The following is a 27,927-nucleotide window of genomic DNA, read 5'->3' on the forward strand; positions in this document are numbered from 1 at the left end:
GTTTGGGGAGCTTTTTTTTTTCTTTGCTAGATTATAATCTACTTCTTTCTGTTTCTTGAGAAGCAATGATATTGGTTAATTGATTTTTGTATTTACAGGTGTAAATACATGTATAGTATTTATCTAATCTGAAGCGACACCCTAATAATTTACAAAACAGAGAACTAAAATTAGGATCGTGCTTTTGTTGCAATTAGCGGTTCTAAAAACTTCCATATTGTTACTACTTTTTCACAATCACAAGATAAGTAGGCCCTACAACAGTTTCTTCCTGTTTATTACAAAATGTAAAAATTGATGAATCCTTCCTATTGATTTTATGTAAACATATGAAAACGTGATGTACACTTAAGCCATCCATCTGGAAGAGGCTCTGCAGACATATTTATGTGTCTACAAATTGTGTAGAGACGCCATGAATCCATTTAACGCTATGGTTTTATGAAAGAGCTTATACATGTAGAATAAAACGAAAGTAATTTATTGTACAACTAAAAATAATTGTGTGTATCTTTTCCGAAATAGTTTGAATATATTATGCCAGTTACCCAAATTCAAATCGCTTGTTAGGAAGGTGCATGTCGGGTATTTTGTTTTAATCAAACTAATCTGATGGATATGAAAGGTACTTTTTTTAAAACAGATATTGTAAAAGTTATACGTAAAAATTGGCGCTAATATTACTTTGATTAGTGAGGTCAGTTAATTCCAAACGAAAAAAATGAAATGTAACCTCTGTGTAGCACTGAGTGGGCGCAGAAACTGCCGCAAAGAAAATAAGGAAAGAACTAGCTATTCGGAAATCAAAGTATTTTTTATATCTCTCAGTCAATGATGCAGTTCAGGTATATTTCATGTAAAGAAACATTCCAAATATTGAAAAGGGGACATTTCCTATATTGTAAAATTGAGGACCACCCCCGTGCCCTTCAGTCGGTTCCGTTGCCCCCGCGGAAAGAAAACGGTGCAAAATATGATATAACAGACTGAAAATTTTGAACAAACTAGAAAAGAAAGGGGTCAAGCATTTCAGATAGGCCTATATAGGGGCATGTTAAATTGGGACGCGGGGTACATCAGAGGTGCAAACGGGGTACACACACTGCAGAATAGGAATTCACACTGACAATATTCAGGTAGATGGGGTGTGAAATGCATTTCAAACTGAGAGATTATTCAACTTAAAAGATGCACTCAAATCAGTGAGGATCCAAAGAACGCGCTATTTTCATAAGGAAAACTTTGGACATGAAGAGATCGATGAGACGATGAGCGGTAAAAAAAACTTATCTGTTCCGAGAAATGCATTGGATTTATAAAAAGCCAAACTCATAAACATAAATAGAACAGTTTGCAAGGGAGCCATTTTTTTGGGGGGTGCCGAAGGGGCACTTTTGGTGCATCAAAAAAGCGCTGGCACTGCGCCCCGGCCCAGGATCGCTACCACTGTATAAAAATAACACCATATAAAAAGAGTCCGAATTATAATTATCAAATTTGGAAATTTAAGTGATGTAATGAGGAAAAACATGTTTAGGCCTAACTCAACAAACCCATGAGAATGTCTGTAAACAATATGAGTAAAGATGATTTTAATTTCCTATTAAAAACATTTCGAATCAAGTAACCGCATGTCCATTATTCTAAATAACCGGAGCAAAAGATATTAAAAAAATTCCCAAAAAAATAATTTTGCTTCATGGTCATGTGCATTAAAATTTTAATCAAGCGTTTGCAGTGATTTATTTCGTATATGTCTAACAAGTGGTAGAGGCCACTTGCACGGGGGGTTGGATTCCGTTGGATTCCACTGCCCCCAGTAGGCCTCTGGATCCACAATTCCGATTTTGGGAATGCTCACGCGTCATGGTCATAAAAATTTGTGTTTTATTTTGTTATTTATTGAATTTATTCAATAGATCAATTTAATATCACAATTTTTTTTTTCTTTTCGATCGAGTATAACATAATACAAATATATTTGTTCATCATTAATTTGACTTAATAAAAAAAAAGTAGTATCAGAAATGTGGCACCAGAAATGTATAATATTTTACATCGAACTGATTTGTAATATGAAACTCATATATTGTGTACTAACTACCTTGTTCAGAATGAATTAAATTCAGTAAAATTATAGTTTGCAACAAGCCCAGTCTCTCGATCGTCCAGCACCGTGTGAATCGATCGAGAGATCCGGAATCGGATCCACCAACTATTGTGTGATTACAAAATGGTCAAGCGAAATGGCTTCCTCCAAGAAAAAAGAAACTTGGATTAGGAGTTTCAACGTCACCGAGCCTACAAAACACGAAAAAGGTTTCACGGTGTATAAAGTTACCTACAGGGTAAGAGATAATGACTCTTATAGATTTATACGTGTTTACCTCAAAATATATGCGATATACGTTTTTTTTCGGATAATAAATCCAAAACTATTGTGAGAAAAATGTTTCTCTTCAGTCCCATTCCTTGGGTTTTATGTCTTCAATTCTGGACTGAAGTGGGTAATCCTCTGTTTTAGGGGTCCAAATTATTTTAGGTTGCTAACTTCAGGCAAAAGTCACAAATGCACTTACAATGTCAATGAGAATAAGTCGTCCGCAAGCTACAAGGCTGTGAACGTACGAGCGCGCTCGATCGCCTATCGGCCTGGCTGGTCAATTGACTGCTCTCCCGGGGAGTCAAGGCGAAAGGCACTCATGGTTTCAAATCGTCTCGTGTGTGAAGGATTCATATGCACCTGGTGCACGCGAATCTTTCACACCCTTTTTACGAAAATAACTATGACTTTACATCGTAGCTAAGCATTATATTTATTCTATGACACTTACCGAACCATATGGATCGTTTGTTGAATTTTGTTTGGTGTTGTTTTTAATAAAATAAGAGCATTTTTCGTGATCTTCACGTAGATGCCTCTTGATCAGCGTTGATATCAACTTTTGCCTAAAGAGGGCGCGCGATATTATTTCCAAGTCGGTAGGCACTTAAGAACCAAGTTTGAAAGGATACTCGTAAAATTATGTCACTCTCGCCGATGAATATTCATTAGATCGTGGTCGTGCGTGTTCAATACACACTGAGTGCATGCATGCAGAGAGTTTTTTTGAACACGCACGACCACGATCTAATGATTATTCATCGCGAGAGTGACGTAATTTTACGAGTGTCCTTTCAAACTTGGTTCTTAAGTGCCTACCGTACCTTTGTTTACGGTGTTGCAAGCTAGCTGCATTCTAGGCGATCAGCATTATTTTCTTGCTCGTTCATTCCACTTTCATCATCATCTTGTCAAAAGATGGCGTACTTGACCAATAAGTATATACATGAGATGCAACCTGTTGATTTTTGGTACAATTTCCTATTATGCGCTGACGACTTGAATTGAGAATGTTCGATACGAAAAATTGCTTTTCGATTGTTGTTTGCGTACTTTCCACCGCAGTATTAAGGACGGATCGAACGGAGTATCCTGGTTGAGACTTGGAGGTAAGCGATAAAAACACTTTTATAAATAATTTCCAATTCATTAAAAAAAAAAGTTAAATCATAAAAACAAATTTCCATTAGTGGAGAAATACTCAAATGTTTGGCGTTTTTTATTCCCTCACATTCGTGTGATGAATGAAAACGTCAAAGTCCACTATGAAACCACATGCGTTGTGCGAGGTTAGTATTACTAACCTCGCATGTTGTGTGAGTGGGCGAAAGGGGGGGGGTCCAATAGATACATATATATTGCTATATATCACCTCCTCTGTTTGAGGGGATTTTATTAATTGTGGCATTGGGGGTACATTTATCTTTAGGGCATAATGCACTCACACAACATGCGAGGTTAGTAATACTAACCTCGCACAACGCATGTGGTTTCATAGTGGACTTTGACGTTTTCATTCATCACACGAATGTGAGGGAATAAAAAACGCCAAACTTTTCAGTATTTCTCCACTAATGATTTCTTTTTAATAGTTTTAGTTTTAAAAAAAATGAATTGGAAATTATTTATAAAACTGTTTTTATCGCTTACCTCCAAGTCTCAACCAGGATACTCCGTTCGATCCGTCCTTAATACTGCGGTGAAAAGTACGCAAACAACAATCGAAAAGCAATTTTTCGTATCGAACATTCTCAATTCAAGTCGTCAGCGCGTAATAGGAAATTGTACCAAAAATCAACAGGTTGCATCTCATGTATATACTCAGCGTTCTCGCCAGTGTATAACACGCATGGTGCAAACACCATGCGTGCGGAAATGGAGACCAAGTGGAACCATGCGTAAAATTTCAGCGACATGCGTGGAAAAATTAAATGGAAATATTCAGAAAAAAATAATACACTCCATGAACTCATCTTAGTGATAGCAACTTCATTTATCGGGTTGCGCCGAAGTCCCACCAACTTAAGACCACTTACAGGCCTACTACGGCTAGGAAAGTGGCAAGGCGCCCAGCTAGCTCGCGGCTGCTATTGCGGGCATATGACGGCACGGTACGGTCGTTCCGTTGCCTATTCCCCCGTCTGCCCCGCACATCACACCGGCTATGCTCCATGACCTACCGGTAGCTGCGCTTACTGATATGATGGGAGTGGAACTTGGAATAAATGCATTGTATATACAAGGAACATGTACTTGTACTGTGTTTGTCATTTATCCCGCCCTCTATACACACAATGAACGAATAGCAAAGGAGTTGTACTGTGTTTGTCATTTTATCCCGCCCTCTCTGCACACAATGAACGAATAGCAAAGGAGTTTGAGAACTGTGCGTGACCGCTATGGTGCATGGATGTTAGGCCTGGGACGATTGTCATTTTTACCATTCAATTATTTCCTGAAAAAATAATCAAATGATTCGATTGTTCGTCGGGAATCAGGTCTTTTAAGTCACAATAGTTGACCTACTTTATGGTGAAATCTCCATCAAAGTCACATGTTTAGAATAAATGAAAGTAGGACCTTTTTCCCCTTCTCCATGATATTTATATCAAAAGAAACTACATGAAATGAGATTAAAACTTTCAGTTTATTGTTCCAATGAAAATCCTTCCTAAATCCATGCTGGTACTCTGGTATTATGCATGCATCCCTCCAAGTGCCACACCCCTGCATATGAATGAATCAGCCCAGATCAGCCAGTGCAAAGTCCAAATCCCAAAGATGTAAACAACTCATTCATGAACTATTCTTTGAGACTGACCCCAGGTGGAGCATTTCTTGAACAATTTCATCCCTTGCCCACACCATGTCCCCGCCCCCACTTGTGGCACTGCCCACGATTCTACATGTATTTCAAAAAAATATTTTGCAAAATATTTAATTTGAAATACCTTATAAAATTACGATTTTTTATCATTTGAACCTACATGTATAACTGGGTCTATTTTTGGAGACTAGTCGAGAAAGTACCGGTGAAGACGGGCGCATGTTGGAATGTAGTTTTCATTGTGTGAGGGGGATAGAAAAAAGGTTGCATTATTGTTTTGAAACAAAGGAATTCTCCGGCTCCCACCCTTATCTTTCTCTAGCTCTCCCTCACACACACACAGATGGGGGAGGGGTCAATTTATTTCTTAAGTCATGACCTCTCCTGATAAGGGAACCACTGCCTTCTTTGTTTCCCCAAAAGTTTCATTGGCTATCCGAAGGTCCAATCAGCTCAAGTGAGCTTGGTTGTGTGTTTTCTTATTGTTTTGTGCACGCAGACAATGAACTCATTTTGTGTATCGAGGGCAAGGTTGGGTGGGATTAAAAAAAATTCGGAGCGCTTTCATGTTGGTGTGTAACTGTGAATGTAATACAATCATTGATTATTTTTGAAAAATTATCTCGGTAACATAATTTTTAAACCTGTATGAAGTGTCATCATTGTTTTCTTGTCATTTTGTTATTATTACTTGGGTATTTGAGTTCTCCCAATGTCATAATCGGGATCTGCCGAACATTCGATTTGTGTAAATTTTGCTTATCGATTGGTGATTGGCGGCATGCCAATCGAACCATTTGATCAATCGATGTTTACTCCCAGGCCTAGCATTTATGTGCATTTGTGTGGGCTTGAAAATACGCCACAATGGGGCTCCCTTGGCGTCTCTATTTCATGAAAAGGCCATCGCTTCCGCGCTCCGCGCGGGAGGGGTGAACCCAGGCCCCCGAAGCTACCGCCATTTTGTTTAATCCATTAGAAGCTAAAATAAGCCCCCATTAATATTAATTTCGTACGATGCTCCCTCGTCAACTGTGGTTTTGTACGTGTATTAGACAATACGCACATCAGCGCAATGACAAAGGTCAACTTGGAAAATTCATTAATGTATTCATTTTGTTACGCGCTCGTGACGCGAAGGATTCAGCGAATCAAGCAAGCGCAAATCTGAGACGATACGTTGCGCTTTATAAAGTATCGATATCACAAGCGATATCACTTAAAAACAAAACAATGTTTTTATTGCGTCTTATAGGCCTATGCTAATTCTAAAAGGGAAGATGAAAAGAGTAGATCAAGTCGCGATTAGGTAAAAAGGTGGGGGTGGGGGCAAATCATGGTTATTACAATGATTGTATTCATTATCACTGGTTGAGTATGAATACTGAAAAAAATAACTTTTACCACTAAAAGAGCCATTTCTTGTTACAATTTTCGAGAAGTGAAAAAAAAAATCTTCATGGATCCCCGTGCCTGCTTTCTTCTGGCGTCCGTTTCATAATGAATTACACTGAGCTATTTAAACATCGCTATTATTGTGATAACCGTGGGAACCTTGATTATGATTGGTATTCGTAGTTACCATACTTGTAACTCATGATGAAACGGGCCCCAGTTTATCATGTTCAATATGTTTCCTGTCTCCTTTATTCTCCAGCATTTCTTACTCTGTTTTTTTTTTCATTTAATCATTTCAACATGTTGTTTTGTGCCGCCTTTCTCCTACATATGAAGAGCTCACTTTTAAAAGGGGTTAGGTCCATTTTTAATCAAATTTGATTTTTATGTCTTAATTGATTTTTAGTAGCTCTATAAGATGATACCATATAGAAAAGTTGAAATTCCCATAAAAAAAGTGAACTAAAAAAAGAAAATTCACTTTTTTTCAAAAGGGGTTAGGTCCATACATAATTTTTCTGGAAAATAATATCTTAAAAAAATATGAAGATAAGTAGATTTCTTTTATACCCAATTTTAAATTTCTAATGGTAGGGTATCATGAAAATTCATTTTCGCATAAGAATATTGCAATATGGGAGAATAAAAAAATGATTTTCTTGGAGTGGCCCTAGCCCCTTTTGCAACTTAACTTTTCATATATTTCCTTCTTATTTTCCCACTTGTTATCTGTCTCCTGGTTTCCAAAAATCTCGTCTTATTTCTCTTCCACCCCTTTTGTGCCTACTTCCAACATCAGCTCTCTCACCACTCCCTCTAAATTATCTCTTCATAATTATGTGCCCCTCCATTTTTTTCTCATCTCTTTTCGACCCACTTCTCATCACTCTTTCCCTCTCTCGATCTCATTTTGAATTTTGCCAATTCCAAATCCCTTTCATTTTAGCTCTGTACAAATACTATATGAACACAAATGAAAGACATGAAGGAATTCTCTGGTTAGTGGTGAATTTTATTAATTATCCAGAAAAAAAAATCACATTATCAGAGGATTAAGCTTTACCTTTTTCTTAAGCGTATGTTAATACTTTGAACCAAAAGAAATTTGTTTTTGTATGCTGGGGGGGGGCACAATTCCCCCTACTTTTTGAAGCACTGAAAAGTGCTTTTTTTATGCAAGAAAATGCCCCCTCACGAACGTGTACTGTGTCCCTTTCACCTGATGAGAACCTGTTTTAGGTAATACCAATTAGTGCTCTTCCTTATATGCAATTTTTTACCCCAAAATGCCCCCCCCAACGTGTTCTGTGCCCTTCCATCTGAGGGCCCGTTTCACGTGTTACAAAGTGCCCCCTCGCCTTCTTGAAAGTGCCCTTTCTTGAATCACTGCCCCCTTTTACCAAAGAAAAGTGCTCCTAAAGAACTTGTTCTGTGCCCCTTTCACCTGAGAAGGATCTGTTTTATGGTCACCATGACAAGTGCCCTTTGAAACAAGAAAACAATATTTTCATTTCTATAATATACTTCTGAAGGAAATCCTTTGTGCATTAAGTTTAATAATTCATGTGAGTGGAGTATATAAGCAGTTTCGTACAGATGGAGGGGAGAGGGGCTTGAAGGACTCTTGCCCATAGGCGGCGGAAGCGGGGGGATAGGGGGACCTGTCCCCCCTAAATTTGAGGTGGGGGACAGTCCCCCCTAAATTTTTTGTTGAGAATCTTTTTTTTGCTCATCAATTTTTTTTCCTGCGTCCCCCCTAAATTCAGGTAGACCCCCCCTTAATATTGTTGTGGCCCCCCCCCTAAAATTGTGGTTGACAACTTTTTTTTTTTGCTGGAAATTTTTGTGGTCTCTTAAGATTTAGGTGGATAAATTCAGGTGGACCCCCTAAATTTTTTGCTTTCCGCCGCCAATGCTCTGCCCCCCCCAAGAATAAAAAAATCACGACTAAGAAAAAAAAAAGAAAAAGGAAAGCAAAGGGTGAAATATATCATTTTGAATATTTTGTTAAAATCTATAACAAAATTGGATATTTGTTTTTAAAATGTCAAAATTTTGCTCGCTCGCAACTTTTTAAAAAATTTCACATAAAACAGCATTTTCCCTGTGCCCCCCCCACTTTCAACTTCAATCCGCCGCTCCTATTTGTATGTTTATAGCTTCTCTTTTTGCAACCAGTTTTAATAAAAATCAATAAGAAATTTCATACGTCATGAATTTGGACTTGGAAAAAAAACCTTTTCCATCTTCATCACGTGGTTCCCAAGTCTTCAATGTTGACTTGTTGGATTTCTTGAATGAAAACATCTGTTACACCAGTCCTGCAGATTGAAAAAAATAGAGAAAGAAAATCAATTAAATTGTCATGATTTATAACACATAAATGTTTTAAGAAAAGTGAGACTATGCATATATATGTTTCTTCAACACATAACATAGGAAATCTTACTTCTACTAATTATAAACTTGTACTTCTATAAAGCATATCACTTAAACATGTTCTCCGCAGTTTACATACCACTCTCCATTCTAACTACATGTATACTTTGAAAAAATGTCAGAGATTTCTTGTAAATATCAATATATAAATTAACATATGTAAATTATATGAATTGTAAGAATTAAAGTTGATATGTTTTGTTGCACAGAATATTTTGATCTGTAATTAAAAACGACACTAACTATAATCTAAAAACAAAATTGAAATGGGTTTTTCAAAGGCAGGTCTATTTGTTGCCAAAAAAATGTGAACAACCTCCATTATCAAAAATAATCACTAACTAACTCACTCACTCCTATAACTGCTGTAGTTTGTATTTCTCTTTGTGGTCCAGTCACTGTTCTATTAGGCCTACTTCACCAATTATTTATCATCATCAATCACCTCCATGGAAATTGTCAAACTGCATCATCCTATAAGACAAAATGTAAAACAAAAAAAAATCATAAATCTACAAATATGAAATATGAATATCACACTAAAGAATCAATAAAATGAATTTTATAAAATGTAACTCATGAAAAATAAATATTGCTCTGTTCATAAACAAATAGGAAATAAAAAGGCAATTTAATTACTAGTAGATCAAGGACATGACCTTGTTTTATAAATTTGCCCAAGGTACATAACTTTTGACATTGGTTCTACTTTAGACTCGAGAGCCTGTATATTTAAGAAGTGTATATTCAGTACAGATCCTACCTCTTTGTGACTCAGGTTATTTTTATTTAATGTAAACATGGTTAACATTCAATGCATGTAATGTATCTGTAATTTTGAATGGGTTAGTTTAACTTTTATACCTGGATGAGAATCTGCGAAATGATGCATGCACTTATGATCATCATCTTGAACCATATAGGTAGACCTCTATACTGTGTTTCTTGTCCTTCAAACTCAACCTGTTTTTCTTGTTCTTCAAACTCAACCTGTTTGTGAAAGAAAAGAGAGTACAATAATAAGGAGTGATATTTTTCATGGCCGTATGTATAGGGGAGGGATTTGGGTAAGAGCTGAAATGTGAAAACCTTCATCAAAAAAAGAATTGCATGACATCCTTCAATTTTATTTTAGAAAATGCACAAAACGGCCATAGGTAATATTGGTTACTTCTGGCCCTCACTTTCTGAATTTTAGGTTTCTCTAAATTTTTTCACATGTCAGCCCCCCCCCCCAATAAAAAGAAACATCTGCATCTTTTTATTTCCGAATCTTATTTCATTTGACTTTAACATAATTTCATCTCATGCACTAGGTCTAGATCTATTTGTAAGAAAGTATAGATCTAGTCCAAGACTCAGAGCTGTGCAACAGCATTCGCGTATCTAAATTACTCGTAGGTCTAGATCTAGATAGTAACGATGGACTCTCGATCTATCTAGACCTACAAAGTAAAGCTTTGGTTCTAAACCGAGATCTAGGCCTATATGGATTTGATGTCTGACTCTGACTTTTATTCCAGGCTAAAGTTTAAACTTCATTGCCATTTATTGACCAAGATTAGATCTAGTCCTTGGTCCACTGACACTGACAGGCATAAGCCTACTCGTACACGTAAATGGAGTTTTAGGCCCAGACCTAGATCTAGGCCTAAATTACAGACCTAGATCATAAGCCCTGGGGGTAAGTGTCGCGGGTTGGGAAAGTATAACTTAGATGACTAGATTTGAATTAGGTTGGCCTAGAATTAGAAAGCATCGATGAATAAAAGTAAAGTACCGTAACGGCATAAGTCTAAAATAATAAGCAACACAAGATCCTCTCTTAACCAAGTTAGAAATTAGATCTAACGTTAGGCCTATCTAGATCTAGGTCCTAGATCTATTGATAATAAGACAAACATGCAGAGCTGCAGCATATTATTTCTTAGACAGGAATAACCATCGTTTCTGGGGATTTATTCAACAATTTTTGACATTTTACTAGGTTCAGCGGAACAACCAAAATAGAGAGACTGAAGCTTTTGGTCTAGTTATTTCTAAGACAGAGTCTAACTATATTTATAAATAACAATAAGTTAAAATGGGTGGGGGCTTAATGCAGAAGCCTGAAGTTATGCAAAATAAATTTGATATCTGAAACTGAAAGTGAGGATTGACACAATGACAGGCAATATATCTTCATCCACACTCCACTTCACAGTTTATTCCTGACTGGGTCTCGATCTACTGAAGATAGATGCAGATCTCCCTCTAGATCTAACGTTACAGTGTACAAAAAGAAGCTTCATTCTTCTTGTTTTAATCAATCGTGGGTTGGTCCTTGTTAATTGGAGGTGAACCAAACCGGCCCGAATTTCTCTCGATGCCCAATCGGCTAGGAGCCCGTACAAAATACATGTGGTTAACACAGCGGCATAACCGCAACACTGCAAGCAACCTACAGGCTGCACTGGGCGACGATGACAATCTAACTTCAATTTCAAAGACCAAATTCTGCTTTCCTTTAACAGAAGAATGATAGCAAACTCTCTAATTTGGTAGAGAAATAACCTATGATCACAAAATACAGTGTGAAATTTGTAAATAGTCCACTGAATTCATGTGGTTATATCAGTTTATACGTACTCACCGGAGTGTTCGTAGGTCCTTTTTTGTGTGGAAAGAAAAGTTTCAGAATGAATAAATTAGATGACGTAATGAGGTCAAATGAATAATTAATTCTGTAACACGATACCACTAGTATCGATGACAAAGAATCGGGGAAATTGCGTATTAATGACGCTCTTAGCCAATTAAAAGGGTGGATTATGAATATATTTACGCTCATGAATGTCAATGGGGGCTTATTTTTGTCTTCAAATGATCGCGGTAGGCGGAGCCTAATCTGATTTGTTTTGTGTTGAACGCGCGCGCAGCTTTCGGTCTAGTAATATATTATAAGGTCTTTGGGTGAACCCCCCTCCCGCACCCACCCCCCGGGAGTGGCAGCAAAAGTCCCCAACATGGGTGAATTTTTTTCTGGCGAGAACGCTGTATATACTTATTGGTAAAGTACGCCATCTTCTGACAAGATGATGATGAAAGTGGATTGAACGAGCAAGAAAATAATGCTGATCGCCTAGAATGCAGCTCGCTTGCAACACCGTAAACAAAGGTACGGTAGGCACTTAAGAACCAAGTTTGAAAGGACACTCGTAAAATTATGTCACTCTCGCGATGAATATTCATTAGATCCTGGTCGTGCGTGTTCAATACAAACTGTCTGCATGCATGCACTCAGTGTGTATTGAACACGCACAACCACGATCTAATGAATATTCATCGGCGAGAGTGACATAATTTTACGAGTATCCTTTCAAACTTGGTTCTTAAGTGCCTACCGGCTTGGTGAATAATATCGCGCGCCCTCTTTAGGCAAAAGTTGATATCAACGCTGATCAAGAGGCATCTACGTGAAGATCACGAAAAATGCTCTTATTTTATTAAAACAAACAACAAAGAGAATTCAACAAACGATCCATATGGTTCGGTAAGTGTTATAGAAAAATTGTAATTCATAGCTATGATGTAAAGTCATAGTTATTTTAGTAAAAATGGTGTGAAAGATTCGCGTGCACCAGGTGCATATGAATCCTTCACACACGAGACGATTTGAAACCATGAGTGGGCATAATGATGACATTGGTAGCTAGTGCTGTTGTCGATAGGCCTCATATCGACATTGATGTCGACATACGAAGGATTTTCAATGTTTCCGACATGTCGACATGCACGCACCCACATCGACATGCAAACATAAAATAAAAAGGGGTCTAGCCTAAAGTCATGAGTATACTATAAAGCTTAGCTGAAAAGTTGGAAGCTTTTATCCACAGTAAGTGGCGCGATTAAAAAGTTTATTCAGCTTTAAAGCGGCACATTAAATGAAAAAAGAATACCTGCGAGCTGCGCGGCAGCAGAAATACGTCAGTGCCTGAGTCGAGTGTGGGCCGGCCTGCCCGATCGAGCTGCCGCGCCCCTCGACGATCGCGAGCGTAGCGTAGCCGTAGTAGCATTCACCGTATCCATATGTACCCATTGCTATTCACCGTGCTTGATAATACGTTGCTCCTCAATGCATTACTTTTCACATAAACGTGTTTGTCAAAGTTGTGACCGCCGCAATTGAGCGCTTAATTCAAATCACGAAGTCACAGAAAACTTCCCTTCCTTCGTTTGGAGATCGTTGCACGGATCGCCGCGGAAGTGATACTGAAATTATCGGTCGATTTTCATTATTTTTTACTGTCAATTTGAGGAGCTTGCGTTTGCAGCACATGTGTACCAGCGTATAATACGCAATGATCACTATTGTAATTGGTGATTCTCAAATTGGCTCCGAGTGTTATTGCGCAATGCTTTCGAGACCGGATCGTGGTACAAAACTTGATTCTCCAGAAAAAGATGTGGATTAAATCGGTGATTTTGAAAGTGAATTAACTCTAGCTTAGTGAAAATATGTTTTCCCGAACTGAGCCTGTATTATCTAGATCTAGTGTGGGGATATTCTTCGTGTCAAGGTGAATACGTTTGATTGAGAGTGTTATGTTCCACGATCGAATGATTTTTTTTGTTAGGGAGCCTAGGCTAAATTACGGTCCCTTTTTCATGTCGACATTGTCGATGTCGGGATTAATTTTTAAGCGACATTTCGACATGGATTTTTGTTCCCGACAACAGCACTATTGGTAGCAAGGAGAAGGGGTGGTGGCAAGAGGGGATGAACTGCTCCATTATTAAGCAAGGGGCGCAATGTCATCATTATGCCCTAAAATGTACCCCCCAATGCCACAATTAATAAAATCCCCTCAAACAGAGGAGGTGATATATAGCAATATATATGTATCTATTGGACCCTCCCCCCACCTTTCGCCTTGACTCCCCAGGAGAGCAGTCAATTGACCAGCCAGGCCGATAGGCAATCGAGCGCGCTCGTACGTACGTTCACGGCCTTGTAGCTTGCGGACGACTTATTCTCATTGTAAGTGCATTTGTGACTTTTGCCTGAAGTTAGCAACCTAAAATAATTTGGACCCCTAAAACAGAGGATTACCCTGAAGTGAGCGAGTGTGCAACTAGTACAAAATCATAAAATTATTTGATATTTTCCAACCGTTTTCTTTGCACCGCACTTGCCGCATACCCCTCCGCGAAAAACAATTATTTTCGTGCGTGACAAATTACATTGTAATTCTGGACGCCCGCCGGACGGGTAAAATATTCTTGATTATAATGATGTAAGAAAGAATTGGTGTGATTTTTTTCAGGATATATCATCTCCTGAGTAAATTCTAAGTTCTTGTTTGCTTTCTTATATCGATTCTGAGCAGATCTTTGTAATCAATTTGCGTTTGCTAACGAATTTCCTTTTTTTGTTCGATATTGCACTTCCAAGTGTTAATGCTCGTTCATATCGTAACACTCAGTCATCAAGTTCTATCGATCGTTGACGGCTCTCTATCAGGCTCGCGCACGGCCGGTGTTCCGGGTACCTTGAGAACTAGCCGTCGACGATTTAATCGATGGAGCGTACGACTGAAATTCGGCAAATCAGGTCCGTATTTCCATCAGAAAATAGATCAATTGGAATCAAACGATCAATTTTTAATGCAAAAACTGTGTTATATGATATTTCAAGCATTTTCTGTCATTTTTAGAGAAAAATAAGGTAAAAGTTTGATTTTCGACTTGTTTTTGCAATCTCGTTCTTTGAATTGATCTGTGAGATTGAACTGCGGAAGTCTTACGATACGATATTGATTTACTACGCAGTTATGTGCGCGTCTGGAAATATGATAGTGTCCGGTAATACAATACGTGACTTTACATGGGATGCAACTTCATTTCCGACATTTCTGCACCATCGATTTTATTTTTAAAGAAAAATTCATCCAAATAATGTGAAAAATATCATGACAAGACGGAAGAAACTTGCCCGATGTTTACGCCGCCATCTTGTTTCATTTTGTTCTTCGCCAACGTTACCCGAATGCGCACATGAAACTGAATGACATCACGTTTTGTACTAAAATTTTAAAAGTGTTTCCTCTGTATGTATTTGAAAATTGCCCTTGTAAGCTCCAGTGAATGTTCAGTGATATACATTTTTTACCTAAATCCAAAGGTCACAAGTTGTAACTGGAAAAATCTCCTTTTTATATCATCAACAGGCATTCAGATTGGATAAAGCAGAGGAAGTGATTGAGGTAAACCTATCACAATTTTGTCTATAAGAAATTTGAATCCATGGGTTTCATTACAGAGGAATTGCTTGAAAACATTACACATCATATTGATAACTTCTTATATTTTATCATGCTTTGCATACATTGTACAGTATCAAGCGCAATGTACAATATTTCAAGACATAATTTAAATGTCAATATTCATATAGTATACAAATACATAAGGCTTTGAGAAAGTTAAGTGGGTAATAATTCAAGGTTGGACTGGCTAGTATTGTGTACTAAAAAACAGTACATGTAATATCCAATCAAGGATGAATATTTCCCTCTTAAGACTTCCAAAAGAAAAGCCTGGTATATTTTTTGATATGCCTTCTGTAAATTTGAACAACAAATCCTGGTAATTTTGTTCTTGTTGGTCCTCATCCCCATTCTGGACTAGATTTGTTCAACCACCGGACTCAGCAAAATAATTTTTTAATAATCTTTTTTTTTCCTGGGACAGAACAAATGATTGAGCTGTTATGTGAGAACCAACCGACCGATCATTTATTTAGAATCTCCATGAATATTCATAAAACGGATCTAGATGTATGGGAATGTCCTAATAAAATAGCTATTACTCTAGACATAAATACAATTCAACATAATGAATTCAGATTGTTACAATTAAGTTTTAATTAATCAATAATTAATCAATTTTCTCTCAAATGTGAGCAAAAGGTCATTTCTTGAAGACTAGTGATGCATGCAGTGGAACCAATATTTTTATTTTAAAGTGCATTCACTTCTAATTTCAGGTTGCTGTGTGGAAGCGGTATAATGACTTCAAGAAACTCCACCAAGCTCTTTCGCTTCTCCACTACCATCTACGTAGACCAGAAAAATTTCCAGATTTTGCAAAGGCTCGTTTCTTTGGTAAGCTTGCATCAACATTTACTGTATGTCCTCTTGGAATGTCTCCTTAATCAGTCCATATGGTTTAGGGTTTATTTGGAGGATACAATATTTGATACACAATGTCTATTACTATCTTTTTATTTTTTATTGATCAATATCATCCAAACATGTTTACACAATATGGTGCTCATATATTACAGATGCAGTGTTATATAGGTATCAACATAATATGACAATGTTTAGTGATTGCTTGCAGATTTTTCTTTTGAGTATGGGACAAACATTTGTTGATGAAAATATTACAAAATATGACATTTGATTTGAGAGGTATTGAGATAATTTACAAAGCACATGATAAAAAAACCCCCTCTTGGGTCCCGTAACACAAAGTTTAGCGATTTATCGTACGCTTGATTTTCACGATTGATTGCACATTGTAATCGATGGAATTAATCATAAAAATTGTTCTACGATCATTGCTAAGCTTTGTGTTACGGGCTGCTTTATAAGAAAATCTTATGTCTGATGTATCAGTATATTTTTCACTTTCTATACTAGGGAGATTTGATGAGAAGACCATTGAAGAAAGAAGGCAAAGTGCCCTGAGACTTTTAGAGTTCACTGTGAAAGTACCTCCTCTTGCTAAGTCAACCCACTTTGTTGAATTTTTCAAGGTAAGAATCTTTACCCACTGTATTAGTCAATATTTTAGCATACAGATATTTTCATGGTGTAGTATTGATTTATCATATTCATAAGTTGATATTTTCCCCAATGTTTCTTTGTTTGCATCTGCAGCAATGGCCATAATAGAGTATAGTCTAGATTTTAGCATATTCTTAATTGTGAAATAAAACCGCAGTTAAAATTGCAACTCATACAATATGTTCTGATATTGATAATTGGCATTTATATAGTGCTTTATCAATATACGACTGTTCAAAGCGCTTCACAATTATTATTACCCGGTCACTGGATTCATAGCATTCCAAGCAGCCTGTTAAGCGCAAACTTGCTAAACCAACCACAATGACGGTTGTTTTCACCGGTACCCAATTAGCACCTGGGTGAGAGTGGCAAAGTGTGGATTGACGCCTTGCCAAAGGGCGCTAGGCCGTGGTTGGGTTCGAACACACAACCCTCTGATTACAAGGCAAGAGTCAGAACCGCTACACCACAGCGCTTCCACATTGAAGAGAAAATTGAAAAGAAAGAAGGTTTTAAATTATTATTCTGTATTATTTGTGATTCGAACTTTCACTATGTTGTCAATTTCATGTTTTTAGGGATTATTTAAAAAACATTTACAATGTTATCAGACAAAAGATACAGATTACAGATGCTATTAAAATTAGCACAGCATGTGAATGGTTTTTGTTTCCTTTCTGCATATTTGCCTCGTAAGATATTAATGGTTCTGAATCTAAATTTATTGAGCCAAACCACAAAGTATGATTCGCTCTCTCTTTCATTTAATTTGTTATTTTACTCCAGGGAGGAGAGACTGTGACCAGGAGAAAAGTGTCATCTGAAAACCCAATCCTAAAACCTCAAGTTGCAAACCCTAAATCTGACAATGGAAGCTTCCCCAATCAACCTCGTAGTAGTAGAGCTATGGCAGCTTCCATTCCTAGAATGGAGGGGGAGGGTGAGGAGAATCAGGGAGGGGCATCTCAAACTCAATCTCTTGCCACGTCAGGGAATGAACTGGGAGGGGTCTGGCTACATCGTCAGCAGGAGGATGAAGAACAAAAAGGGGAGGATTCAGAAGGAGGAGAAGGATACGATGACAGTGAGGATGAAAGGACAACATTTAGCGAAGACTCTATGCCCAGTACACCTCTTCCACAGCTAGAAGAATTGACATTCTTTGATCCACTTTCACCATCTGGTAAGAATGATGCTACTTGCATGTCCCTAGTTCATCACCAGGGCACCATTTGAAAAATAATTGTTATTGACTTTTATTTCATCTCAACTATGGAAAACTAGTAACACTATGACTTGTTATCTAGCAAATGAATGTGAGCATAATGCCGGTGAGAGGTGATGCTTATGCATTGCTTCTCTCTGTTTACAATAGAACAGAGTTATCGATTAATTATGATGTCACTGGCTTTCCATAGTTTTATATTTATTTGGATCGATGACAGCCATTTTTATGAAGGGGATGGTGGGGGGCATTGAATATCATTCAAAAAAATAATTTTTAGCAAAATCAAACCATGCAGATAATTTTTCTACATATTTTGATGAAAAAATTAGGCAGTTTAGTTTACTATTTCAGATAATTGTAAGAGCTGATACTTTCAATTAAACAGCAATCTATGAACTTAAATGAATATGTGAATATGAAGGTAAAAAAACTGACTGACTGAATGAATGAACGAACAAACAAAGGAACGAAAAATGAATGAATACATGCATGCATAAATTAGTTAATTGATAAAAGAATGAATGATAAAAATATCTCTTTGTCAACAGTCATTGAAAATATACATACTAGTATTGCATTAGGTGAGAAAAAAATTCATACTTACATTGTATCTTCACCATTTGCGACTTGTTCTACATGATATAAAGAATGATGCATATATCATTATAAATAAAATGGTACTCTTCCCCCAGAACCTGGGAGCACAGAGCCTGGTACACTACCACACTCCAACAGCTGGCTCTTTCATGCTATGGATATATGTGCTGAACTCAACCGAGATTCTCCTGAACCTTCATCCAACTCTCAAGATGATCCTACCCCAGCAAGCAGCATTGTTACCGGTGACTCGACCGACAGTGGAATCACAGTCACCGTACCCCCGTCACTGCAGTCGTATTCCTCCGATTCTGCCATTTCCTCTGTTTCCTCCTCTGGTGGTATGACTGCGAACCGCAACAGCCACAACTCCCTTGCCAGGGCGTACCTGAACTCACTCCGTGCCCAGCAGGCTGCTGAAGAAGATGCCAATTCCACCGGTATCACTGACAGTCGAAGCGTTGCCGCAGGTGAACGCAGCCGCCATGTTTCCGATGATAGCATCTCCAAGTGGAATGTTAGTGGAGAGGATGACTATCTGTATCAAGCCGCTGGTAAAATCAGTTTGGCCCTGGATAATCAGAGCGTTGGCAACTATCAGGCTTCCTTTGATGCGTACAAAGCTGGTGTAGCTATATTGCTGAATGGAGTTGTCGGTAAGTTTGCTTTAATTTTGTAATGTGTCATGAAACCAGCTGTGTTTCTTGGCTAAACACAAATTAACTGTAACTGATGTACTTGTAATGCTCACTTGATTGGTTAGTCATCATGTGTTAAGATATTTTTACTGTATCTTGTTTTCCATCTAGTCTTGTCTGCATATTTCAAAATAAGTACCGGTACATGTTAAATGCAAGAATTGTCTCAACTAACTGTCTGAATTCGAGATTTTCATAGATTTATTGATCTGATTTTCTATTCTTTTTTTTCTTCTGCTTTTGTACTAACAAATCGGCATACCTTTAGTAAATATTGGTGATGATATTTTCAAGAGTTTAAGCTACGATTAGATTCATGGAAAATTCCATTTCAGATGCTAGACCAATCTCAATTACATTTTAATTTAGCTGACAAAAGCAAGACAAGAAGAGAGGCTGTTAGGCGGAAGACTGCTCAATATCTAATGAAGGCTGAAGACATCTACAACAAATATTTATCAGTAGAAGCATCTAATGCAAGAAGATGGGAGGTAATTATTCTACACTTTACATCAGTATTATCACTATTTTGTTGACTGGCAATGATGTTTCATGATAATCATTGTTTTGTTCCAAAATATTTTTTTATATTGGAATTCATTCTTGTAATACCAATTGCTTTATTTTGTCACAATCCTAATCCTTATCATTATCTCCATCTATGTGACATATTCATACAATTTATTACTTTTGCTACATGATTGTGTTTTCAATTGAATTGAATTCTAACTTTGCAAACAACCTTTGCAGGTTTCGTGGGAAGCATTTTTCCCCAAATTGATGACCACCCATCTTCATTACTTGTAACAGAAATAAACTGCTTTTCCATAAAAAGGATTCCCCTATCAGACCTCTGTAATGCTTTATTAACCATTTGCCCAACTGGAACTTGGGCCCAGTCTTACCAGAGTTACGATTGATCCGATCAATCGTAACTCTATGGAAATCCACCAGTGTCATAATTGTTAGCTCATCCAGCCCGAAGGGCCAAATGAGCTTATGCCGTGTCGTCTGGCGTCTGTCGTCCGTCCACAATTTCAAAATGCTTCTTCTTTGCCATGTCAAGTCCGATTTCAATTCTGTTTGCTTTATATGATAGCACTAGGTGGGTGATTCAAAACTTCTACACAGAATTTTGAAATTCATTAAATATGCAAATTTATGCCCATTTTTCAAAATTCACAAAAAATGCTTCTTATTCTTTATTTGTTGACTGATTTAGAATTTTTTGCTTCCATCTGGTAGAGCTCCATGAGGTTCACAAAACTTCTACACAGAATTTTGAAATTTTGACCAGAACAATTTTTATGCTAATTTATGCAAAATTAATTTATGCATTTTTTTTTAAATTCACATAAAATGCTTCTTCTTTATTTGTTGACCGATTTTAATTATTTTTCTTCCATCTGGTAGAGCTTCATGAGGTTCACCAAACTACACAGAATTTTGAAATTTTCAGTAGAAAATTATTTATGTTAATTTATGTGAAATTTATTCATAAATCACAGAAAATGCCTCTTCATCTTTATTTGTTGACAGATTTTGATTTTTTTTTTCTTCCATCTGGTAGAGCTGCATGAGGTTCACCAAACTTGTACACGAGATTTTGAAATTTTGTCTAGAAAATTATTTATGCTAATTTATGCAAAATTTATTCATTAATCACAAAAAAAAAAATTCTTCATTTGTTGATCAATTTCAGTTTTGTTTGCTTTATATGATAGCTCGAGGTGGTGATACAAAATTTCAACACAGAATTTTGAAACTCATTACATATGCTAATTTATTCAAACATTTTCAAAACTCACCAAAATTACTTATTTATTTGTTGATTGATTTTGATTATTTTTGTTCCATCTGAGAGTAACATGAGGTTCACCATGGTTTTACACAGAGTTAAGAAATTTTGACTAGAAAATTATTTATGCTTAATTTATATGAAATTTATTCATAGATCACAAAAGTGCTTCTATGTCATTTCTTCATTAATTTATGTCACCAATGTAATTCACTACAGTGTCAACTGGGCTGAAATTTAAATTGTGTTAAATTTCATTGTGAGATGCCGGATGAGCTCCACATCATTGATGTGCTAGTTTTCGAAGAAAAATTTGCAAAATGTCCTTTGTATGCAAAGAGAAGCGTGGTGAATTTTCAAGAAAACAATGAATGCATGAATATACATCATAGTTAGAAAATATTTTGAACAAACATGAATAATATATGTTGACGTTGCTAGCCGTCCATAGTTGCAACACTTTGTAAGACGGGCCCCAGGTGTTCCTTGTACAAAAAGTCTTTGGGTCCTGTACAATTCCGTCATCAACAGTTTGTAGAAGATGATAGCACCTTCTTTCTACTCTTTGATTTCCCTTAGTCTGAGAAGATGGCAATGGAAGTGGATGCCTCCTCTGCACATCTACGTGGAAACATTGATGAGCTGAAATCCTACAAGGTTCTTGGTTGCATTGATTCTGTTCTTCTTGTCCTTGATATGTCAACTTACCAAACATTCATCATGAAAGTAAGTCTTTAATTCTATGAGGAGGCCATTAATATTGTGTGGTCTGTAGTATGCTCCTGCGCCCCATCTTACAAAGAGTTACGATTGATCCAATCAATCGTAACTCTATGGTAATCCATCAGTTTCATAATTTTTTCTACAGGAAATTTACACAATGTCCTTTGTAAACAAAGAGAAGCACAGTGAATTTTCAAGAAAACAATACATGCATGAATATGCATCAAAGCAACAAAATATTTTGAACAAACATGCATAATAGATGTTGACGTTGCTGGCCGTCCATAGTTGCAATTGATCGGATCAATCGCAACTCTTTGTAAGACAGGCCCCTGTACTGGAGAATTAGTCTTGATGAACATTCCTTTGACATTATCATTGAAGATGTGACATTCTATATTTAGATCTAAATCACAGTCAATTTTTCCTCGATATCAGAAAACATGAATTTTTGGAAGCCAGTTACACTTTCATTTATTACCGATACTTGGAGGCATATATGTGATAAAATGTTAAAATGAATACCAGCAGTAGTTGAATTTGGATTGCTCCAAATGTTGCATTCTGGGTAATGAATTAAGATAGTTGAGTAGTTCAGGATTCAAGGTGATTGAGTTAAATCTCTTCAGTTTTGTTTCACAAAGTGCATTTTGTAAATTTCTGTAAATTTGCAATGAGGGATTAATTTAGAAAAATAAATATTCTTATCTCATTAATAATGTCAACTTTTCACATTGTCAGCTTCTCATATTGTAAGTTCCTACATATTTTCATGGAAATCAACAGAGCATATTTTTTCCTCTGCTATAATGAAATATCCAATATGAATTTAACAACACAGTACACTCTTTTCAGATATGAAGTCATATAAAAACAGTCCTAAATTGTGACAGATAAAATAAATATATTGTGGAAGTGTCATCACTGATTTTCATAGGGAAAGAAAAGGAGTATTGATCAATATAATCCAATAATATTGTTTAGCTCTCTGCTTTGATATGAATTTCGCAGAACACAAATGAGAGCTGGTTGTTCCATGAATGGTTGATTTTTCTCGTTTTTGCCACAGTCCCTCAGCAAGTGCAGTGTACCCAACACCAAGATGATAACTAGAGTGCCTGCCTTCTGTCCGTACATGGTGAGGCTTTATCGCTACTTTGAGACAGAGAGCTCGATCTTTCTCTTGCTTGAGCATGCCACTGGTGGGAAGCTCTGGAACTATGCAAGTCCTTATCTCAAGCAGCAAAAAGAAGCAACTGGGAGGCATGAGCTTGCTAACAGCTTGAAGAGTAGCACTCTCAGTCGACAGTCCCAGCGTTCCAGGTCAGGGAGTACACGAAGCGGAAGAGGGTTGAAGGATGATGTCTTCAGTCCGGCAGAAGCTGTTGAGGAAGCCACCACTCAGGTGGAGGATACATCTGATACAAGTCGTGATCCAGATGCCCATGCTGATGCTGCCTCGGTTGGTAGTATAGAAGGGAAGCTTGTACCTTCACCAGCAGTTTCTGGTAGCTATGTGAACTTACTTGATGCATGTGGGGAATATGTAACTGGTGGGGAACACTTGGGAGATGGTGAGACCATCCCACATAAGAGGTTGTCTGATTCAAATTTGAATGATCTAGTTTCTCAGAGTTCAAACTATGACGAATGTGTTGACAACGCTCGAACAGAGCAAGATGACAGTCTATTTCTAAGTGACACTAATGAGGAGACTGAGATGTTTAGTCACGGTGAAGTCTTTGGATCCACACCTTGTAAAGTAGTCTTGCCTGATGCGAAAGAAAGTATGTCAAGTGCTCCACCTGCATCAATGGCTTTATTTAGCATCGACAGCATAGAAAGCCCTAATGAATACAGCATGGGTGAGATAGGTGATTCATCAGTTTTTGGTTTTGAATCTTCTACAAGTGGACCTCCAATAGATGCTGTTCCTGTTGAAGCTGGATCAGTTGACCTTGAAGTGAAGTCTGAGACAGAGAAACTGGACCTTGATCCTGCCAGAGTTATTGCTGAGGCACTAGCTGTTGTCCAAGAAGTTGAACAGATGCGCAAAGAAGAAGCTGATATAGATAATTCAATTTCAAATCAAGTGCTCAAACAAGAAAATGTGGTCGATTTCTTAGAGAACAGTAATATCATCCAGGAAATTGTAACTGATAAAGAATCAACTTCTGAAATGCCCAATGCTGGTGCTATGGAGAGCTCTCAGGCTTTCTTGGACACCAGGGCCTTTGGAGTATTCAGCGAGGAAGAGACGGTACCCGGTGTCGATCTAGCTGATTTCTTTGATTCTGGCTCGCCAAAGAAGAGGAGCCAGTCATTATCTGAAAAACCCAGCAGACATGACTCAAAAGACAGTTTTAGCAATAATTCTCGCCCTCCATTCATGCAACAGTCCAGCATGATGGAATTTCGGATGAATGAACCTTTAGGAAAGCACTCTCTGATCAGAGACACAAAACGAACAGTGTCCATGGGTGCAGATACTCGCTCTCAGGAAGAGAACGTCTGGGATTCATTCTTTGACGGAGGCACTCCAGACACAAAAGGGTTTGGCTTTGATACCAGTACAGGTCCAAAAGTAGTTGAGAGTAGATCTTTAGTTACAGGCTTTCAGGAAACTGCTGAGCATGTTGCCCCTGATATTTTGAATTTACCAGATGTGCCAAAAGAGATTCCAAGAGATTCTGAGAATGAAGACAACGGTTTTGGCGGTGTGTTTGATGTGAAGGATGATCATAATGTGGCTGATAGTGGGGATGCTGATATTTACATTCTTGGAGACAATAGATTAGACTTGAGTTCAGGAGACCAAGCTGAAGCGGATGCCCTTGCACAGCCAAGACAAAACCCTGATGGAGCTTCTTCAGAGGAAATTGAGAAAGAAATGCAAATTGCAAAGACAGAAGGAAATGCTTCAAATGATAACCAAAAGGACATGAATTTACACATTAATCCATTTGATAATGACAAACAGCTGATTATAACCAGTAGGAAAGATTCAAATTCTTCTACAGCATATGTGAGTGTTGATCCATCAGATGCTAATTTACCCTCCTCAGGTGTGATGAGGGACTTTCCCAGTTCGTCCACAGTTTCTGCACAGTCAACCCCCCAACATACTTTCCAACCAATAAACTCAAATCCAGAGATTGCACCTCCATACAATAAAGTTGTAACAGCCCCTGTTGTTCCAAGTAGTATACCAGCAGTGTCAACAGATTCTTCTAATGTACTATGCCACAGTGGGGAAGCAGTAGAAGACAACATATATGGTGAAGAGAATGGACTGGTCGGAGAAGCAAACACAACCCCCACAAATTCAAGGACATCCACTCTTAAGGGGGATACTTTACACATGAAAGACACTTCTTTGCCTTCGCTCTCAAGATTGTTTTCTCATCTGGATGATATGAGGAGATCTAGAGCAGAGAGCAGTTCTGCTACCCTGCCTGAGTCCTGTGTACGCATCTGGGCATCTGAGATACTTGTTGCTTTGGCCACGCTTCATGCTGCTGGCATCACATGCAGGTAATGATGGATTCAGTCATGTTTACTTGATAGGTCATTTTGATGAAATAAGGAAACATCAAAACCCTGTAATTTATGTCAAATTATTGATTTAATCTTGTTTAATTTCCTATGGTACATCTACATGGAAACCATCAAGTCTGATGCCCTGATAGATACCAGTCCTTGCTATTCAGTTTCCAATCAACATTTCTTTCCTTCCCAATCTTCAATATACCAACCAGTGAATTACCACTTGGTATAATCCCTTATAATTACTTCTTTGGTGTCATCACTCATCTAATTTAACTTTATTTGCAGCTATAATTCTTTAGTCTACTTGCCACTATTTGTGTCACTATTTTCAGCCAATGTTCATTTTGTTCCATACCCACTTTATCAAAATATATCTTATTGGATCATAAGATGAAAATTTGTAAAACTAATTGGATGAAGTGACATTGAGAAAATTTCTTATCAAACTGAATTATGATAGACCAATCTAAGAGTAACTTCTGGGTATGGGACCAAGTGATGATTAAACTTAAAGCAAACATCAAGTAGACAATTGTTGTAAACCCACACATATGCTTGGTGTTAACACTCTTAGGTGTAAAATATTTTCTAGTATACAAGTACAAAGTTCCATGTATAAATCTAATTTTATTGACAGAGACCTTAATCCAGACAACATCCTCCTAGCGGAAGGTGGTCACGTCCGACTGACTTACTTCAGTCAGTGGAAGTGGGTGTGTCAGGAGATGAATCCCAAGGCTCAGATCAACATGTTCACAGCTCCTGAGGCAACGGGTATCTTCGGGGTTGGACCGGCATGTGATTGGTGGAGCTATGGGGTCATCTTGTTTGAATTACTCACTGGACAGGTGCGTACAGATAATTCTACTGGTAATTTATATGATTTAAAGGAAAGTCACTATTGTACAATTAAATCTGTTCTAGCAACCACCTGTATAAAAGGATACCTCTTCAGAAAGATAACAAGTTTGGCTTCTCTATAATATCCCCCACCACATTGAATCAAGTATTATGGAAACCTGTCTTTAAGACCACCTACACATGAAGAGAGCTTTACTTGTCTCACTTCGGCTGTCCTGAATACTTATATTCAGGTTTAATGCTATGAATATTTTGTAAGGGGACATTCAGGATGCGATTCATTTTAGATCTCAGATATGAAAAAAAAATATTTGTTTTTGAATAGGTGAATAATAAATTTTGTATGTAATGTGGATTTTTGCTATCAAAAATATGAAACTGGTGTTTATTTCCCAAAAAAATTTTGATTAACTTCTCTTCCTGTGTACTACCTTCCAGTCTTTATACAGCTGCCATCCTAGTGGGATCAATAGTCATACACAACTTTTCATTCCTGATCACATCTCACCAGAAGCTAAAAACCTTCTCACACAGGTGAGTCTGACTTAAACATGGATTCAACAATTACAACTAGCAACTATAGGCTATACATACATCATTTATACTGCTTTTACTACTACCGTACTACTGCATTTTTCTTATATGAGCCTTTAGAAAGTTATTAGAAAGCAGTCCGTGCAGCTATGTGTAATGATTTATTTGTATCCATTAGAAGATTTTTTGGTTTAATTTGAATAAATATGTACTGATGGAATAAAACAAATTATTTCAATCAAATTGAAATCATGGATGAAGTATCTTATTAAATTACAGTGGTATTAATTGGTAAATGAACCAATTCAATTTCAAGTTCCTATTGCTACCAAAACTAGAGAAGCTTAAGAATGACAATGTTGATTGCAGTTTTAAAGAGCTTTCTACATAATACTTTGGGAATGATTGCTTTGTTAAATAGCTTTATTTATTGTGATATTTTTTTTCATTATTATCTGCAGCTATTACAGGTGAATCCTCTGGAGCGTCTAGGTGGAGGTCAGTCTGGGGCTGATGAGGTCAAAGTTCACCCTTTCTTTAAAGGGGTCAACTGGTCTAATCTCCTAGGCTGAAGGGTTGTGGGGTTATCATAGAGCTTTCATGTATGGAGTGTGGCTAGGAGCTACCCTCTCAGAGTGTCTTGATGGATGTCGTCAAGTGTTGATGAGGTCAAAGATCTACTCATTATTAAAAGTCACCTAGCTAGGCTGAATTATTATAATAAGGTTATGATGTTTGACATTTACACATATCTGAGATTATGGTCTCTGTAACTGTGTCTTAACTTTGATTGTTGCAGATATAGTACTAAACTTTGAATTGATCATTAAAACTGAACCTTTGAGCATTGGGTCATTTATATCAGACAAAGCTGATATTGAGATGAAATGGACATAGTTCTTGATTGGTGAAAGTGTAATGTGCAATTGGAATAATGACAAGTTGAGTTGCAGTTAGACAAATAAACGGGTAGCAGATATAAAGGGATAATACCATGAGGGATGAGACAAAAGAGGCATTAAACCAATGCAATCCACCCTTTAGTGATATCGTCAGT

At 37.3% G+C, this 27,927-nt stretch overlaps 1 protein-coding gene and 1 long non-coding RNA gene across 2 annotated transcripts; one reads left to right on the top strand and one right to left on the bottom strand.

Moving 5' to 3' along the window:
• Window positions 1-1,951: 1,951 nt before the first annotated feature.
• LOC121418852 (ribosomal protein S6 kinase delta-1-like) lies at window positions 1,952-27,927 on the top strand. The gene is made up of 12 exons (XM_041613034.1): window positions 1,952-2,348; window positions 15,260-15,295; window positions 16,075-16,192; window positions 16,733-16,848; window positions 17,669-18,065; window positions 18,803-19,363; window positions 19,775-19,896; window positions 21,783-21,929; window positions 22,996-25,460; window positions 26,113-26,323; window positions 26,775-26,870; window positions 27,332-27,927. Exons 1-12 carry the CDS (start codon window positions 2,247-2,249, stop codon window positions 27,440-27,442), a joined length of 4,482 nt encoding a protein of 1,493 aa, XP_041468968.1. The 5' UTR covers window positions 1,952-2,246; the 3' UTR covers window positions 27,443-27,927.
• On the bottom strand, window positions 8,890-9,921 carry LOC121418853. The gene is made up of 3 exons (XR_005970521.1): window positions 9,912-9,921; window positions 9,402-9,521; window positions 8,890-8,929 (listed from the first exon to the last, which is right to left on the bottom strand). It is a non-coding gene; the product is annotated as an uncharacterized LOC121418853 (long non-coding RNA).

This window comes from Lytechinus variegatus, chromosome 7 (genome assembly GCF_018143015.1).
Source record: "Lytechinus variegatus isolate NC3 chromosome 7, Lvar_3.0, whole genome shotgun sequence".
NCBI classification, from domain to species: domain Eukaryota; kingdom Metazoa; phylum Echinodermata; class Echinoidea; order Temnopleuroida; family Toxopneustidae; genus Lytechinus; species Lytechinus variegatus.

Coding starts and splice junctions, on each gene's coding strand:
- LOC121418852 (XM_041613034.1), top strand. CDS start 2,247: ATGGCTTCCTCCAAGAAAAAAGAAACTTGGATTAGGAGTTTCAACGTC. Junction 16,193..16,732: donor TGCAAAGGCTCGTTTCTTTG/GTAAGCTTGCAT, acceptor TTTCTATACTAG/GGAGATTTGATGAGAAGACC. Junction 19,897..21,782: donor CTAATGCAAGAAGATGGGAG/GTAATTATTCTA, acceptor GATTTCCCTTAG/TCTGAGAAGATGGCAATGGA.